This window comes from Camelus dromedarius, chromosome 24 (assembly GCF_036321535.1).
Source record: "Camelus dromedarius isolate mCamDro1 chromosome 24, mCamDro1.pat, whole genome shotgun sequence".
NCBI lineage: Eukaryota > Metazoa > Chordata > Mammalia > Artiodactyla > Camelidae > Camelus > Camelus dromedarius.
The window spans coordinates 18094079-18112904 of NC_087459.1; the positions used below are offsets into that span (position 1 = coordinate 18094079).

Here is an 18826-nt window from a genome sequence, read left to right on the forward strand (position 1 = left end):
ACAACCCCAGCCAATTATATCCACCGCTCGGCCTGCGCACGCGCAGCCGGAGACGGCTGAGCAATGGAGCCAGGCCATCTAGCGGAGAGCCGAGCTATAGATGAGACCGCAGGCCGCCCTGAGCGGAAGTGGTGGCGCAGCCGGAAGTAGCCTTAGTCCGGGGTAGACAGACCGGCGGGCTGACTTTGACAGGAGCCGGAGCTGTGCAGAGGAATTGCTGGCCATGGAGTTGGGCGAGCTGCTTTACAACAAATCCGAGTACATCGAGACGGTGCGCGTGTCCAAACATCTGCCCTCCCCTTCCCAAGCCCTCGTCCCCTGAGGCCGCCGTCCCCATCCTGTCCCTGCCCCACCCCGAGTCCCTTTGGCATTTAGTCCGAGATTACCCAGGGAAAGTTCGTGTATGTTCTAGCTTTGTTATTTATTCCTTGCATGGCCAGTTTAGGCTTTGTTATTTGTTTCTGATTTCCTCATAGAGATAAAATGCTTTCCAGAAAGCAGGACAAGTTTCAGCCATCCTGATATTTATTATCGACTCCAGGCTTCAGGCCTTTTAAAAGCTTTTTTTTTTTTTTTTAACCTAACGTGGTAATTTATTACTATGTACTAAATAAAGACTGTTAAGTTCTTTGCAGTCAATACATGATGCGTGTAAATTGCTTGAAACAGGGTTAGTGCTCAGTCAGCATTACTATGATTGTTTTTTCATTGAATTCTCTCAACTCAGTGATATTGGTAGAAACATTATCGTGATTTTAGGGCTGTAAAACCGAAGTATAGAAATGAGACTTGAATGCGTGTCTCTGCTGCCGCTAAGCTATAGACCTCCCACATTCAAATTCTGGATCTGTTGCTTGAATCCCTAGTTTCCTAATCCATCTTTGCTTTTTTGATATCTTGGACTCATTCCATTGCAGACTATATCCCATATCAAGTCCTTTTCTCTGCAATATGAGCTTTCTTGGTGGAAACCTGTAGCCCAGAACCCACTCAGTTTGTTCACCTCCGTTTTCTGCTGCTTCCTTTCAGGCATCTGGGAACAAAGTTAGTCGCCAGTCTGTGTTGTGTGGAAGTCAGAACATCGTTCTCAATGGCAAGGTAAGCAACAGAGCCAGCTCCAGGATAGATATTTTTGCTTTCTTTCCACTAATTGTCACATTAGCATGGCAGAGGAAATGTTACCGTCTTATTGCTGTACATTCTAAAATTCTTTTTTTTTTCATTTTCCATATTGTATTTATTGAATACAAGAAAGATGCAATGAAAGGAGACAACAGAAAGCCTTTTTCCTTTTATTTCAGGAACATAATACAATGGCACCCAGAACTGAAATTATTGTACAGTGTTGTAGTGTGTCCTAAACTACTGGGCACAAAACATAAATAGGCAACATAGTATTTTAGTGTAGAAACTAGTGTGATACTGATATAATTAATAATTAATGATTCAGTGCTAATTGAAACTACTAAAATTAATGTGAGAATTGGGAAAGATACTAAAATATGAAACGCATTTGTGAGATGTAATGTCAAAGGCTTAGCATCTTGTAGTCTGAATAAACTGAAATTTTATATAGCAGAGAGATGAGTATAAACCTGAGAGGAATAACATTTCACAACCAGAGAAAATATCAAGATATATTTGAGCTTGACAGACTCCGAAGTCCATAGTTTTTTTTCTGCCAATAGGAACACTCAACTTTCCTTGAAATATTAAATCCCTAACTTCCAGAGGTAAAATAATCTCACTGTAGTTAAGAGATCACAGATATTTTCAGTAGAGACACAGTTATTGTCTCCATTACCCCATCATACCATAAGATTTAATGGAAAAGAAATATAGTTTGATAATTACATATAATTAGCATTTATAGACACACTGTTTCTGCACAGAATTAGAAAATTCAGTGGAATTCAGAAAATTCCATTTGACTCATTAACAAATATGTGGAGGTTTTTTGAAATCCCTCAGCTATTTTGTAGGGAAGATTTGTGTGTGTGTGTGTATTTGTGTATGGTAAAGTATTTATGAAAAAATGTGCCATTTTAACCATCTTAAAATATACACTACATTGGCATTAATTACATTCCCAGTATTGTGCAGTTATTATCCCTATTTCTATTTCCAAAATTTTTTCATTACCCGAACAGAAATTCTGTACGCATTAAGGAATAATTCCCCATTCCCTTCTTCCCCCAGACCCTGATAACCTCAATCGACTTTGTCTCTGTGAATGTGCATATTCTAGATATGTCACTTAAGTGGAATCATATAAGACTTGCCCTTCTTTGGTCTGGCTTATTTCACTTATCATAATGCTTTCAAGGTTCATCCCTGTTGTAGCAGGTATCAGAATTTTACTCCTTTTCATGACTGAATAATACTCCATTGTATGTATGAACATTTTATTTATCCATTCATGTGTTGATGGAAACTTGGATTGTTTCCACCTTTTGGCTATTGTAAGTAATGCTGCTATGAACATTGACATACAGGTATCTATTTGAGTCTCTGTTTTCAGTTGTTTTGGGTATGTGCCTATGGGAGGGATTACTGGGTCATATGGTAATTCTGTTTTCTAGCTTTGTAAAGAATTGTCAAACTGCACAATCGTACAAATATTTTCTACCATTCTGTAGATTGTCTTTCCATTTTCTTGATAATGTTCTTTGATGCACAAGAGTTTTTAATTTTGATGAAGTCCAGTTTATCTGTTTTTTGTTTTGTTGCTCAAGTTTTTGGAGTTATATCTAAGAATCCTTGCCAAACCCAAGATCATAAAATTTTACTCCAGTGTTTTCTTCTAAAAGTTTTATGGTTTTAGCACTTGTATTTAGGTCGTTGATCCATTTTGAGTTAATTTTTGCATATGATGTGGGGTTGGGGTCCTAATTAATTCTTTTGGGTGTGGAAAATTACTTGTCCCAGCACCACTGGTTGAAGAGATTGTTCTTTTCTCATTGAGAAAATCTTCTGGACATAGATGTATGACTTACTTTCTGGACTCTCAGTTCTGTTCCATAGTTTATATGTCTGTCCTTATGCCAGTACTAAACTGTTTTGGTTACTGTAGCTCTGCAGTAAATTTTATAATTAGGAAATATGAGTCTTCCAACTGCTTCCTCTTTTTTAAGATTGTTTTGGCCATATTTGGTTTACATGGAAGACTGATATGTGATATATATGTTATGAAGCATAAAAATTAAATCAACACCATGAACCCGCCACCCAACTGAAGAACTGGAACATAATCAATGCATAATAATACTTTTCTTTCTTCTACCTCCTTCCAAGAGGATACCACTATTCTGAATTTTTTGTCTTATAAATTCTTTATTTTTCAAAAAAAATTTTTACCACATACATATGTATTTCTAAGTAATATATATTATTTAACTTTACTTGGTTTTCTATGACTTACTGTTTTTACACTCAATTATTGTAATAATGACAATAGGAAACATATTACACTTACAAAGTAACATCGTTCTCAACTCCGTTTCTAAGATTCATTGCGGTATATGCATTTTCACTGCTGTGTACCATTGCATTTATCCCCTCTCCTATGGGTGGATACTTACTTTGTTTCCAGCTTTTTGTTATTATAAACAGTTCATTTCTGTTTCCAGCCCTTGTCCCTTTCAGACCTTCGACATTTCTGTTTTGCCGATCCCTTATTTCAGGTGTCACCGTGCCTGCAGGTAGAGATGGGGGTCCAGTGAGTAAATCAGACTGAGCGTAAATAAGGGAGACTGCTGGGGTCTGGTGAATTGGAGAATACAGGACCTGGCTAAGCTCAGGCTGATTGTCGTCACAGGGGAATACAGGCCTGTACTTCCAGAGCTTCTAATTTTCTCAAAAGAAACTGGAAATCTGGATTTTTTAAAATGTGAAGTGGCCCGCTATTAATGTCCCACTATTCAAATAATAGCATATAATTTAAATGATAAAAAAGGCTGCCTGGGCCAGAGAAAACAGGTTTCTAGGTGCAGCCCTTAGACCTCCAACTTGCTACCTCTGCCTTATCCCTCGTTGAGTTCAACGAACTCTGCTTTAGTGCTGTTTTCTTCCCTGTAAGGTCTTTGGGGCATTTCCTTTCATTTTAACACCCTGTTGCCTCTATCTTTAATCTGACGTTTCTTCAGCTCTGTTCCTGATGAGATAGAAAACCAGGGTTTGAATTCCTCTTGCTAAGTTTCTTTGACCACTTGTGATACCGTTTACGTGTTCTGTTTTTTTTGTGTGTTTGCTTCTTCAGTGGGAGTGTAATTTAGGCTGACTGAGAGACTTATGTAGATTTTCTTTATTTCTAGATTAAGATTGTTATCTGTATTTAAAACACAGTAAAACAGTAACAGCCATTACCAAATACTTAGAACTCTTGGTATTCCGTTTTCTTCCAAAAGAAAAGGAAGTCATTTTCTCTGATTGTAGGTGGAAACACAAGCTGAAAACAATGATTTAAGTAAAAGGATCTCAGATGAAAGAATTACATGCTAGGAATAGATATCTCTTTTAGTTTGAGGAAGATTGCTATTAAAAACCAAGAGAACTGTAATACTTTACAATCAGCAGCAGATGTGAAAGTTTCTTTTTACTAATAGAGGTTTTTTGTATATATATATGTATTTTATTGAAGTATAGTCAGTTTACAATGTTGTGTCAGTTTCTGGTGTACAGCATAGTGCTTCAGTCACACATGAACATACATATATTCATTTTCATATTCTTTTTCCCCATAAGTTACTACAAGATATTGAATATAGTTCCTTGTGCTCTACAGTATGAACTTGTTTTAATAGAGGTTTTATAGACTCAATACATGCAGGTCAGATTGGTAAACTTCCAGGTACGAGCCCATTTCTTTTTTAATACTATCTCAGAGCCTGGTGTTCAGGCTAGTGATTTACTTAATTCGCTTATATTTGAGGTGGTGCCTGACCTTCCTCCTGGGCCCAGACCTTGATTTACAACTGCCTTTTGGTCATCCCCCAGATATCTCCAACTCAGCATTTCAAAATTGAAGTCATCATCTAATCCCCAGAATTGCTCACCCCATACTAGATTCTCTTTCTCTTACCCAACATCTAAACAATGACTGAATCATATAGATTCTCTTCCTTTTTTTTTTCTTTTTGAATATTTTATAATGGAACATTTAAAAAATCATTCTTATTGAGGTGTAATTTCCATACAATAAAATGAACCCATTTTAAGTTTGCAGTTTGACAAGTTTTAGCTGATGTGGACATTTGTGCAACTAGTACCACAGTCAAGATAGAAAATATTTCCATCACCCTAGTCTCCTCGTGCCCCTCTGCAGTCAAGCCTCCTTCTAGCTTTGCCCCAGGTAACCGCTAATGTAAAACTAATACAGGTTAGTTTTGCATTTTCTAGAATTGGAATCATGGACTCTTTCTTGGTTAGGCTTCTTTAATTTACCATAATGCTTTTAAAATTTATCCATATTGTTGGATATATTCATGGATTTGTATGTAGTTCATTACTTGTTATAGACGAGCAGTATTATTACAGAACTTCAAAGACATATAAAAGTAGAGAGAACATATAATGAGTCTGTATGTATTCACTCACCAGCGTCTACAATTAGCAATATTCTGGCTTTCTTGTTTCATCTTTATACCACCTGCCAAATCCAGACCAATTTTGGAGTGGACTGTTTTCAAGCAAATTGCAAGCAAAATATTATTTCACCCATAACTACTTCCATATATATCACTAACATTTAAAGGCTTTAGAAAATGAATAGAGTACCCTTACTATAATATATTTTTTAAAAAGCCAATCGTTGCCCAATATCATGTAATCCTCAGTCCATGTTCAGTCTTTCCAGGATCTTAAGATGTCCTTTTACAGTTGTCTTGCTCAAACTGGGACCCAAACAAGGTCAAGTACGCATTGCATCGATTGATGTGCCTAAGTCTCTTTTAATCTGTAACAGTTCTCTTTTCCCACCCTGTTTTTCTCCCCACTGTCCTGCAGAATTTTCAAATGTCTGAATTTGGCTGATTCTTTTTACACAGGGTTGTTTAATGTGGTCTCTGTCCCTCTGTCCTTCCTCTACACTGGTAGTCAGATCTAAGGGCTTGATTGATTCCTCTACTTCCTATTTATTTCTCTTTTCCTGTTGCTCAGCCATTGCCGTAGGTAAGGCCCACTACCTCTTCTTACCTTGATCCATCTGAAGGGTCACTTCCCCTCCAGCCTTACCTGCCTCCATTCAGACTCCAGACTGCTTCCAGAGTAACATTTCTAAAATGAAGATTCAATTGTATTAATCCTCTGCTTAAAGTCTTTCAAGTCACTCCTTATATCCTTGAGGGAAAAGAGTCTAAGCTTCTGTACTCAGCATACATAATTCCTCGTGATCTGGTCCCCTGCTTACTTTTCTTGCTGCAACTCCAGCCACATGCACTCCCCCTCCCCACCATCTATTCAACAGACATTTCAAGAATGCCTGCTCTTTACCAAGTATGGGGTATTAATTCCCCCAAATTTCTGGGTTGTGTTGATGATCCCCGCCTGGCAACCTCTGGGGAAGCCACACCCCGCAGTGTAGCACTTAGTCTGAGTCCAGAAATTGGGAGAGGAAGCAGAACCTCGGTGGGTCCACCTCTGGGAGCATGAAGTTGGGGATGGTCAGTAATGGCAGGAGATTAGACAAAGGAGGGGGCAGCCAGAACTCTCACTGAGCAAGCAGCCAAGGCCTGGGGGTGGTTAGAACAGCATGCATCTGAGGAGGCGCATAAACTAGCTCTCCTGCAGGTATTCTCAGTAAACGTTTGTCCAGCCAATGAGTCCTATGCATGGGATAATAAGGGCAAAGCTTGCGAGGTCCTAGGAACATCTTCAGCTGCAGTCGACATTATGAGGGCAATTCTCTTTACCTTAAAAATATCCCTCTTGACAGAACACGTAACTCAGTAGAGCATAACATAACTCTCAATGTCTTGTTTTCTACTCTTTTTTCTTACATTTTAGGCTATGTTGGTAGTTTTTAAAAATGTGCTTTGTTTTATAGACCATTGTGATGAATGACTGTATCATCCGAGGGGATCTGGCAAATGTAAGAGTTGGACGGCATTGCGTGGTGAAAAGTCGGAGTGTCATAAGGCCACCATTCAAGAAATTCAGCAAAGGGTATGTAATTTAATGACCTGTCTCAGTCTTGGGCAAGATGCTGCTGGTGGTGGTGGTATCCAGGTGTTGAGCTGTAGGGTAAGGAGCAGGTCTGTGCTGTTGTTTGGGACACCAAGTAAGAATTCGCCATAATGAACACAACTCTGGTGGTTGTTGTCTTAGTCTGGTTGGCAGGTGTTTGCCAGAAACAATCCACTTAAGCTGGCAAAAGCAAAGGGGGTTCTGATTAAACAGACACAGACATAGTTGTTGGAATCGAAGGGTAGAAAAGGGGGCCAGGCTTCACAAGAGACTAGAACCTGGAACTGGACAGCTCACCAGAATCAAGACACCTGTTCTGCCTGACTACTGCTCTGTCACCAAGATTATACTGTTTTCATCTGTCCTTCTCTCTCTACTTCTGCTTCCCTCCTTTTTTTTTTTTCCAGCTGTGTCCTCCTGCTTTCCTCATGGAGCCAACCTTGCTGCCTCAGCCCTTTAATTATATCACTTCTCCATTTGACTTCCAACAGATACCAACCAGAGATTTTAGTTCCTGGTAACAAATTATTGGGAGAGGGAATCTGACTGGCACAGTTTGAGTTAAGTGCCCACCCCTGGTCTAAACGGCTTTGACCCAGAGGGCAGGGTCAAGTTAGGCTCACTGACCCCTCAGTAGGAATAAGGATTGGCCAGAAAGGACATGGACAGGGCAGGAAGACCAACCACTGTACCCAGTATTTGCCTCTCTCCCCCTTTGCCCTCCTGGTTCCTGCATGTGGCACCGTCTGCTTTTCATCCAGTAATGGCAACAAGCATTTATTGAGTGCTTGCTTTATGTCCATCACTAGGTTATAAGCTGCTCATATAAAGATGGATAAATAGGGTCTCAAAAATCTAGTGGTAGAAATGAAACAAACTAGTGAATTTAACAGAAGAGAAACAGACACACAAATGGAACAAACTAGTGGTTACCAGTGGAGAAAGGTACAAACTACCACATATAAAATAAACAAGCTACAAGGATATATTGTACAGCACAGGGAATATAGCCAATGTTTTATAATAAGTATAAATGGGCTATAACCTTTAAAAGTCATGAATCACTGTGTTACATACCTTAAACTTACATAACAGTATAAGTCAGCTATTCCTCAATTTTTTAAAAAAAACAACAATCTAGTGGTAGAAACAATTACATAAACAGATAGCTACTACAGAGTGTGATACTAAAATGTGGTAGCCACTGTATAATGGGATACTCCTGTCCTTGGGATGTGAATATGGTTAGGGAGAAACAGAGAAGAGAGCAGCTAACTCAGGCTGTAATATCTAGGTGTATCTCCTGCATTCGTAAACCTGCATTTCTCATAACCACGTTGGCTTCCAGACTATTCATTATGTATGGGAATTGGAGCAAGGAGTCATTGTAAATCACATGAAATTCATAGGGAAACATTCGCTTGTTAGCTCAGAAGGTTATTTGGGGGAAAACCAAAAAAAGTTGTGGCTTTCATGGTTTCGTGCAGTGACTGATGCTGTGCTAGAGTTGTTGACTCCACCTCCTGATAAAGGCATTACTGGGCTGGAAGTGGGCCAGGAATAGGACTGAGAATGAACAAGGGGCTTATTGGTGAAGGGAGGGATGTGTAAGTAGGAATAGTCCATATGAGACACATAGAAATACGAAAGTGTAAATAATAACACATGAATAGAAGGTGAATGGCATATCCTCCCCTGCATATCCCAAAACCAGAACCAGATAACAGTATAAAGTTTGGAAGTTTTAATTTAAAGTTAAAGAGTTGACAGTAGTGCTGTAGATTATGATAAGATCAGGGAATCCATTGGCACACAAGAGGTCCAGACTAAAAATGCAAGTGAATTAAGAAAGATTTAAATAAATTATAGGTCCATGGAGGACAGGCATCATCTCTGACAAAATAGGACACAGGACTGAAAAGAGCTGCTTTATATTAGTTCCAGTCCAAATATTCTACATCCCAGCGTACTGAAATTACTTGTAAGTGTGATCACAGACCAATGTCAATGACGTTTGAGGACTCCTGGAGAGTGGGAACCATATCAAAATTCTGGAGAAAGCCTACTAACTCCTCAGGTGTTGGCTTAAATGTCACTTTTTTTTTTTTTTTGATAGTGGGGAAGGTGGAGGTAATTAGCTCTATCTATTTATTTATTTTAGAGGAGGTACTGGGGATTGAACCCAGTACCTTTCTGCCCTTAAATGTCACTTTGATTAAGCTTTTACCAAACCTCCAATCTGAGTAAAATCTCTGTGTTGTGTACTCTCATGACGTGGCATTTTTCCTCGGTAGCACTGATCACAGTTGTAACTAATTAGTTATATAATTGTTTATTTACTCTCTTTTTTTCTCTTGGTTGTAAGCTCCTCGAGGGTGGGATTGTGTTCCTTTTGCTGCCCGTTGTATTCCCCAACTCCTAGCATAGAGCCTGGCATATAGTAGACACTCAATAAAAGTGTCACCATATAAAATTCCAGCATGTTGGGAATTATATCGCATGAACCTTATGTCAGTGCCTTGAGCATTATAGAGCAGATTAATGAAAATGTGATCCGTGAGCATTTTCAAAGGAGGCAGGAGTGAGCAAAACATTCATTCATTTTTATTTGGTGCTAGCTTTTTTAGCTCTGAAGGTCTTGCCCTTGCTGTTTTGCAGTTTCCTTGCACGTTTGCTTGATCTAATATTTCTAATTTCTATCTTCAACTATAGAATTCATCTGGCCTGAGGATTCTCTCCTGGCTAGGAACAGTCTCAAGACAAGAAGATGAAGTTGAGATTATGATCTTTAATTCCAAAGTACATCACCTTGACTTCTCTTTGTTCCTCTTTTTCTTTTATAGCGTTGCATTCTTTCCTTTACATATCGGGGACCATGTCTTTATTGAGGAAGATTGTGTGGTCAACGCAGCTCAGATTGGCTCTTATGTTCACGTTGGCAAGAACTGTGTGATTGTGAGTATGGTGTCGTGGCTGGCTGTCATTCGCCCTCTGCCTCCTGTCCCTCACATCAGTGGGCCTCTGCTTCTGTCACCCAGCAGGGTAGAAGTTGTTTCTAGTCTACTGGTCTACCAGAATTATTATTGGATTGGGAATTTTCCCTCGACATTAATAATCACAGCTAACCCTTTTGGAACCTCTTCCATATGATGTTAAACTCTTTCCTTTGATTATTTCATTTAATCCTCATAACCATCCAGGGGCAGTAGGTACCGTTATTATCCTTATTTGCAGGTGAGAAGATCGAAGACTTTCAATATTAGGGGATTTGACGAGGCTAGTAAGTGGTAGAGCTGGGATTTGAACCCTAGTGGTATGACTAGCCATGCTGCTATGTGGCCTACCTATTGCCTCACATCAAGGATCTTACAGTCTAGTGGGGGTGAGGGGGTCTTGAAGGAGGAGTTGAAATTGGCTCATTGACAAGAGGGGAATGGGTGTTTTAGGAAAGAGATTGGCACGTGTAAGGGTCAGAGTCACCGAAGGGCATGACGTTGAGGGAACTGCACATAGTTCAGGGTGAGGGGCGTGCCACGTGCAAGTGGGCCCCTCGCTCAGCAGAACCTGTAGCGCCCTGGTCCCCAGAAGCCTTGGCATCACTTTGTTTAACCCAGCCAAGGCTTTCCAAGGCCGAATTTCTTGGTATTTCATAGATGAGGAGGTTGATTTCAGTTAGGATTTCTGAGACCATCCTGGAAGGGAATGTTAATGATCAGAGCCAAACTGCCTAAATTTTCAGGGAAAATGTTTCTTACATTTTAAATTTCTACCTCAGATTCTGGGAAAAGCCAAGACCCTTTTCATGTTTTTAAATGGCTGCTCCCATTAACACAGAATCAGCTCTCTGCTCTGGATAAAACTCAACCTCTAAAGTATCAAAACTTACAGAAACCGTGCAGTCATGTTTCAGGAGCCGTGAGGGCACAGCGAAGGTGTGCAGTGCAATGGAGAACCCCATTGCTGAGAAAAACATTCCAGTCTGATTTGTTACTCAGAATTAAGGGAAGTCGTTGTTTTGCCAAATATTGTCCTCCAGGGGAGTTCTGCAGTATGTATTAGAGACAGAAAGACTTTGGTTTGGCCTGATGTTGAGGGAACGGGGAAGACAGTGAAATTCATCCTCTCCCCTCACTCAGACTGTGTGTCTAAAGCTGGCTTTCCAAGCCACAGCTGGTTTTGTCTGATACTTTCCTTGGCAATGTGAAGACATCACCATAGCAGCCTAATCCTTTAGCCCTGTCCTTTAGCCCCAGAGCCAGATGTCTGCAAGGTTAAAATCCAGATGCTCTTCCCAGTGCTTAGGAGATTCTGGTCCTATTGTTAGGTGCTCTCTTGTTGTGTCACTTTTCAATCCATCAATTCCTGATACTGTCATTGTTCAGTATTGGCGGTACTTAATCACTGAGCCTTTACGAATTATCAGGTAATCTCAGGAAAAGGATCCTTTGAGAATTCTATAATCTCAGAGCTAGCAGGAACTCTTTTAGAGTCCAGCTGTCCCCATGACACTCAGCTTGTTCTTACAACATCTCACATGGTAGTCTCACTCCTGTTTGGATGTGTGAAGATGTGGCTGTTAGTCAGAATTGCCCAGATGCCTGCAGGAAAAGCCTAATAGGCAGTATTAATAAGCACTTGTTACCTGAGAACACTCCTGCAGGCTTGGTTTTAAATCCTGTTTCCCAGGATGTAAGTAACTTGCTAAATCACTTGCATAAAGAGATAGGAGGAGCTGTAATACTAGCAACGTGCAGTTCTTGACTCCTTCTTGGAAAGTTCTCCAGGAAAGAATAAAGAAGTAGTTTCAGCTTTTTACCACATCAGCTATTGCCAACCCATTCATGCCTAAGAAGTACCTGTGTTTTTAATTTTACTGCTATGTAATTGATCAGTTTACCCAGAATTCTCTGAAACCCAGTTTGCCACACTTCTCTGGGCACAGTGGGCAGCATGGCCAACTTGTAGACAAAGCAGGTGCCTACGTGCTGTGTGGTGGCTGGTGGTACACAGGGAGGAGGTTCCTTTCCACTGTTCTTTTCTGGGCCGTTTGTCTGCAGATCCCTGTCTGTGACTGTATCATGCCTTATGCGGCACATTGTTTCCTTTTACTCAGTGCCCCAGGTGCTCAGTGTGAGTTATAAGGAGCTTAGGCATCATAGGACATCTTTGACTTAATTTGGGAGTTGCCAGGCAAGCTAGCCAGCTGCCTGATTTTTGATATTGCCAATAACAGATAATCCATGGAAGAAAACTTTCCAAGGAGAAATGAAGAGCTACAGACATAACTTGCTTCTGACCTAGAGTGGTTGCCCAACTTGGCTCTTATCCACCCAGCTGGAGACAGCTTAGTTAGCCACTGAACAAATTCAGACCCCAGAGGTATAAGGTTTTTAAAAAATTCATTTGGCACAGACATAGAAAACAAACTTGTGGTTACTAGGGGAGAAGGGATAAATTGGGAGTCTGGGATTTACAGATACTAACTATTATATATAAACTAGATAAACAACAGAGACCTACTGTATAGCACAGGGAACTATATTCAATATCTTGCAGTAACCTATAATGAAAAAATATATATATGTGTGTGTGTTTGTGTATGTGTAACTGAATCACTATGCCTTACACCAGAGACTTAACACAACATTGTAAATCAACTATACTTCAGTTAAAAAAATTTCATTTGGCAATCTACCTGGAAGTTCCTGGAAAGATATAAGATTTGAGTGTGTAGAATTTGAACACAACCAAATCAAAGTATTTTTCATCTTCTTTGGTAAAATCTAAGATCTAGGCAGGTTTGCATTATTCTAGTATTTGTTAAGAGTTTCACATCCTCAGCCAGGTGTGTTTTATCAGGTTATCTGACCAGAACACAAGTGAACTTCCAGACCTTGGTGATGTAAATGCAAACAATAAAGACCAAAACTTTCCTTTACTCGGCAAATTGTCTGAAGCACAACTTTAAACTGTATACAGAAGCCTCTCCTCTCCCTTAAGCCATGAAACAGATGAATCTCTCAGACCTTATCTCTTGCCCCCAAAATGCCATGGGTGATGGCAGAGTTGAAAAGTGATGACAGTGGAGTCAAGTATAACATTCAGCCTAAACCTAATAATTACCACTTACCTGTGAGAGAACAAATGAACTAATAACTTCATATCCAAATGAATTTGCCGAGACTTTTCCAGTCGGAATTGATAAAAGAACAAACAGACCTTAAACTGGTAGGTGCAAAACGAATGTATTGGCTAATACATACCAAGAGTACAGAAGTAGATCCTTATTTCATATACAGACGGCTCCAGTTCAGTTGATGTCGTGAAAATTAGTCTCCTTCCGTTTTTTGTTTTCCTCTGGGAGGCTCTCAGGCAGGCCTTTTCCTCATGGAAACCAATGGCTGGTCGAGGCTCTGTCCTGTCCTTTAGAAACCCCATTGGAAAGAGCCTCTTTTCCCAGTAGTCCCAGCAAAAGCCCCAAGGTTGAGATTCATCAGACAGATTTGGGTCATATGCCGACTCCCTAGACCAGTGGCTGTGGCCAGGCTTGGGGTTTAGAGTTTGGGATGGGAGGTGAAGCACATGGACTGAGATGGGGATGGGGCAATACCCAAGGAAAATACAGGTTCTGTTACCAGAAGAAAGGGGAGCAAATGTTGGACAAGCAAAACAACAGATGTCCACTAAATTTAAAGAAAACAAGAAAATTAAACAGAATTCTTGAAGACCAAATTTCATATAGTCTGAAATGCCTAAGAAAACCTGAACTGTCCCTAGCATACAGCCCCCACCCCATATTTACACACACACACACACACACACACACACATACACACACACTCTCTCTCTCTCTCTCTCTCTCTCTCACACACTCTCACATCCTTACCTCCGGCTTGTCAGGTACCACCTGGAGTAAGGAATTGTGGCCAAGCCTCTTGTAACTGTCCAGGACTATTACGTGATGTCATGAATGGAGAAAATACAAGTATATTCCACACAGCAGACTAGACAGCTTTTACTCTCACTTCCTGGCCAATTTCCTATTAACAGGATTTTAATTTCAGGGGCGCCGGTGTGTGTTGAAAGATTGCTGCAAAATTCTTGACAACACAGTGTTACCCCCAGAAACTGTAGTTCCACCGTTCACCGTCTTCTCAGGCTGCCCAGGTAACCTTGGGTTTCCTTTACAAAAGTAATGCATGCAGTTTCTGTCTCTAACAGTATGTTGGTCTAGCTAACCTAAAAATTCTCCTGGTACAAAGTACCTAGAAATGCTATGGAAAATATAACTAGTTTTTTTTTTTAAATATGTGCATTATTGAGTTCACAAGGAAATTATTAAGGATCAGAAGCAAAGAGGAGACTAAACCCACACTTTTAAACGTACTTTGATTCATGCTGTCTTCATGATAGAGTGGTTTAGGGTATGGTGCTCTGATAGGGGTGAGAGATAAATGGCAAAGAGATCCTCTCAAAGGGCTATCCCTCAATAAAAAGTTGATGTAGGGCAGACCTGCCACCAGCAGAGGAAAAGTACAATGAAGCATGTCTGTCTTGGCCTGGGCTCTGGTAGGAAAAGAAGTCTCTCCAGAGACTTCTATGGCCTTACCCTCATACTGGTTGGGGATTTGAACTTGTACTTCCCACCCTGTCCAGGAATGCCCTAACTGAAAAGTTACCATAAAACATGGTCTAAGACCAATGAGAGTCTGGGACACCTGAGAGAAGTAAATACATTATCTCTTGACCTCGGCCGACAGGATGCCCATAGGCAAAGGCCTTATGAGCTCAGAGTTCCAGGTTACAAACCTGTGAGGTAACAAAAGCAATCCCTGCTCATCCCAGAAAGCTTGGAAAACACCAAAAAGAAAAAGGAAGGAGAAAACCTCACTTTCTCCCACCCCCACCCTAAGACAGTCTCTTCTCTTCTGTATATTGTTTGCACAGTGGAAGTCATGTTGCACACAGAGGCACATCACAGATTCACAGATGGAAGATGATGGGAGGAGAGAGATTTGATGATATATGACATCTACTGCTGGGTGGTTTCATTGTTTTTCCAATAAAAAAAAAAATCTCATTACTCAGATCATTGAATATGAATTTCAAAGATGTACAGAATCATTCAGATTCTTTGGGGAGGAAATTGGCCATTCTGCTGTTTCATGCATGTCTGCGTTTGCAGGCAGAAGAGGAAGAGTCTTTTGTTCAGTAATTCTCTCCATACTGGGTTCCCAGTGTGAAAAAGTTTAATAGTTCTTAGCAAGTGCTCGGTCAGAGCAGTCTCGGCGATTGTTGTAAGTGGTTGTCAGACAAGCATCTGGTCTGAGGTGGGAAGTGTACTGCTGGAGAAATATCTTAATCTCTTTTAACTTACTCAGTGTCCTTAGAAGCAGCCTATGGTCTCTGAGCACTGATGGCAGATAGCAGCGAGGCACTGTGTGGAGGTTCGGCCTCGGACCTTAGAGATTGTTGTATAGATGAGGGAACTGAGGCCTAGAGAGGCTGAGTTGTCCAGTGCATCGGAGCTGGTTAGTGGGAAAGTGTTGACAAGCACTTAAGACTCCTTATTTAGAGTCCAGCACTTTTTGCACTACGATACTTCCCATGTTTATTTTACGTAGTTTCACAGACAGGTGCTAACCATCTAGACACTGTTGTTGGCAATCTCCCTCTTTAATAAAGGGGCATAGGGTTGCAGGAAAACTAGCATGTTTTCAGAGGGCTCCACAGCATGAAACCACGTTAAAATGAAAGGTAAACCATCCAGAGAGGATCTGGGTTAGGAATCAAAAACTCAGATGCCCACAGGAGCCAGGCAGATCATGGAAATGATTGAAGAAATAGCCTATCATAGCTGTTTAAGAATACAGGCTTAATATTATGAGAACTTCTGATGTTTCACAGGAGGCTAAAAATCTGAATTTTTATGTGATATTTCTGAATTTTTAATTGTTGACTACAAATTTTAAAAAAAGAGTAAATACTGTGCAGACTAAACATGTAAAAAAAGATTAAATACTGTGCAGACTGAACATGGGCTGCTAATTTGTAAAAGGTGCCTGTGAGGATTGTGTATCTTTTAAGACCATATTTTGTGTCCTACCTGTTACTTTCTCTCTGTATATATACAAGTCCACATGTATGTGGTTTTGTATGTATATGAGCATATAGATATGTGTGTATATATTGCTGTATATAATGTGAAAATGTTTTTAACATATATGAACAGAATCACACTCTCTACTCTGTTAGGAAGCTTGCTTCCTCAACAGTATATCTTGGGCATCTTGTCAGTGTGGAGAGATTCACCTCATTCTTTTTAATGATTACATGGTTTTCATTGCATCAATGTCCCACAGTGTGACTAATCATCCGCTGATATAATGGATCAAAAGAAGTTGTACTTGGCTTTTCATTATTAGAAACTTGGCTGCATTGATGCTTTTGTACATGTATTGTTGCAATTGGGCAAGATTATCTGTGGAATAAATTCTCAGAAGTTGGATTTTAAGAGTACAGGATATGAACTTTTAAAAGTTTTGCGAGATATTCCTGAATTGCTCAAGTGGAGTTTATACTTACACCTGTAGTGTATGGAAGTGCCTCTTTCCCAGAAATTCTTAAATAGGATTCCCCATCTTCTCTCTTTCTATAGGGCATTTCTGTTCTACTCTCATCCATGAGTTGTCTGTGTCTAGTTTCATTGCTATGAATAGCAGGGCAGTGTCTTTTCTCAGGAGCGCTCACCTTGGCTTGACCAGCAGGTGTCACACCAAAATCCAGGGGGTGGACAAATCCTTGTCTAGAACAACCCCTGCTGTAGTCAGAGATGCTTTAACTCTTCAGATCGTGCGGTAATACACTAACCCCTTCTACTTGGAATATATTTCTGCATTTTGGGAACAGTGTTACTTGTTGCCCACACACACACAAATTCACATCACCTTGAAGGTATGGTCAGTAGAAATATTCTGTCAGCACCAAAGATGGAAAACCTAGTGTTTAGACATTCATGACTTCAGAAAGGGGGCTTCTAGGGGTTTGAGCAGAAGTCAGAGCTCCTCTGGCTCCTCCCTCGTGGTTGATCAGGTCTTTCTTTCCCCAGGACTCTTCTCAGGGGAGCTCCCAGAATGTACCCAGGAGCTGATGATTGATGTCACCAAGAGCTACTACCAGAAGTTTTTGCCCTTGACACAGGTCTAATGTCTCTGCCTCACGTCTTGAATTCACTTGTGCTCTAAGATGAACTTGGGGACAAAGTGAGCCAGTCTGCATTGACAGAGAGCTCTTGTGTCTTTGACACGTCTCACCCTCCTTTTTTTTTTTCTTTCTGTTTTTTGGTTTTTGTTTTGTTTAACCCCTTATAATTTCTCAGTCCTCCCAGGCTCTAAGCTCTTAAGACTTTAATAACAGAATGTCTGGAGGAGTTGTCTCCACATGCTGTGCTTAAACCATATCTATTAACAGTCAATTCATACCATTATCTGTGGAACACAGAATCATCTGTTCCCAACACTCCCACCCCTTGGTCCTGTGGATGGCGGCTCGGAGCAGTGCACGCTGTCCCAGCGTGGAGGCTGTGATGCACGTGTGCTGCTTATGGCCATGAGGTACCCACAGTGAGCTCCACGTGGGTCACTCTCGGCTTCCCTGCTGCTCACACGTTTGGCCATTTGCCACAATTGCTCATCATCTTGAGGGGAAAAAGAGAAAGTGTTCACGGCCTTTCAGAGCCTAGATCCCTGTTGGCTACTAAAACTTGAGGGGAGGGTGGTTAGTATTCCTCCTCTTTGCAAAATGACCTGAAGTGTCATTTTAATCAGGGGGACTGATAAATGACTTTCTAGCATTCTATTCTAGGGCCGTCGGCTTTCACTAAAAAGCGGGCCCTCAGCATCCAGATTTTATTTTGCAGAGTCCAGGTTTGAGTCCCCCACGTGCCTAGTCTGGGCAGCCACTCCTTCCCTACCGGTATTTGGGGGCAGCAGTATATGCCTTATTTCCCTGGAGACGTAGCATTTGTGACACTTGCTCCCTGGCCTAGAACCATTCAACCCACCCTGTATTTGCGATAAACCTCACAGTTCAGACCAAAACATCTGTACTTGGGCCCAATCTCATACATATGGAGGGCCTCTTAAAACCGTTCTGTGGGCATAGAGCCCCGAGGAGTAAATGAAGTTGCCAGGGCTGTTCTTACCATCTTCTGGGTAACAGCACAGCCCTTCCTGCTGTGCTCTGGCCTCCTGGTTTGGAAGGAGGATTTAGAAGTAAAGGCCTAAGAAGGTTGGCCATGCTTAATGCTCTGGTGCTGCTGTGTGAATGGGGCAGGACAGTCCAGCCTCGAAGGTTAGGATCTAGCAGGAGCTGTCTTGACTTAATATCCGGTTGTGTGGTTTGCAAAAATAGCTGTGTGCAATCTTCTCTGCTAGTTCAATGTCAGTCTGCTTTCTGGTTTGTCATTTTTTTACGTTTGTGCATTAAAAGATCGACACATGAAACAAGTCACTTGAAGGTAATTACTCTCCACCTCCAGCGATGGCGACCTCTCTTCCATGGGCCATTCCACTGCGTGCCTGGTGCGCTCCTGCGGGCTTTATATTCACCTGCTTCCTTATGGCTCACATCAACCCTGTAAGGT

At 41.0% G+C, this 18826-nt stretch overlaps 1 protein-coding gene across 2 annotated transcripts; it reads left to right on the top strand.

Annotated features, from left to right (window-relative positions):
• The first annotated feature begins 131 nt into the window (after positions 1 to 131).
• On the top strand, positions 132 to 18690 carry DCTN5 (dynactin subunit 5). Of its 2 annotated transcripts, none has more exons than XM_010986928.3 (6): positions 132 to 271; positions 1030 to 1098; positions 7043 to 7161; positions 10026 to 10137; positions 14247 to 14349; positions 17291 to 18690. In XM_010986928.3, the coding sequence occupies exons 1-6, from the start codon at positions 224 to 226 to the stop codon at positions 17386 to 17388; spliced, it is 549 nt and encodes a 182-aa protein (XP_010985230.1). In that variant the 5' UTR covers positions 132 to 223; the 3' UTR covers positions 17389 to 18690. The 2 variants fall into 2 exon arrangements, with proteins under 2 accessions (XP_010985230.1, XP_064334595.1); XM_064478525.1 differs by lacking the exon at positions 17291 to 18690 and adding an exon at positions 15130 to 17262.
• Positions 18691 to 18826: the final 136 nt, after the last annotated feature.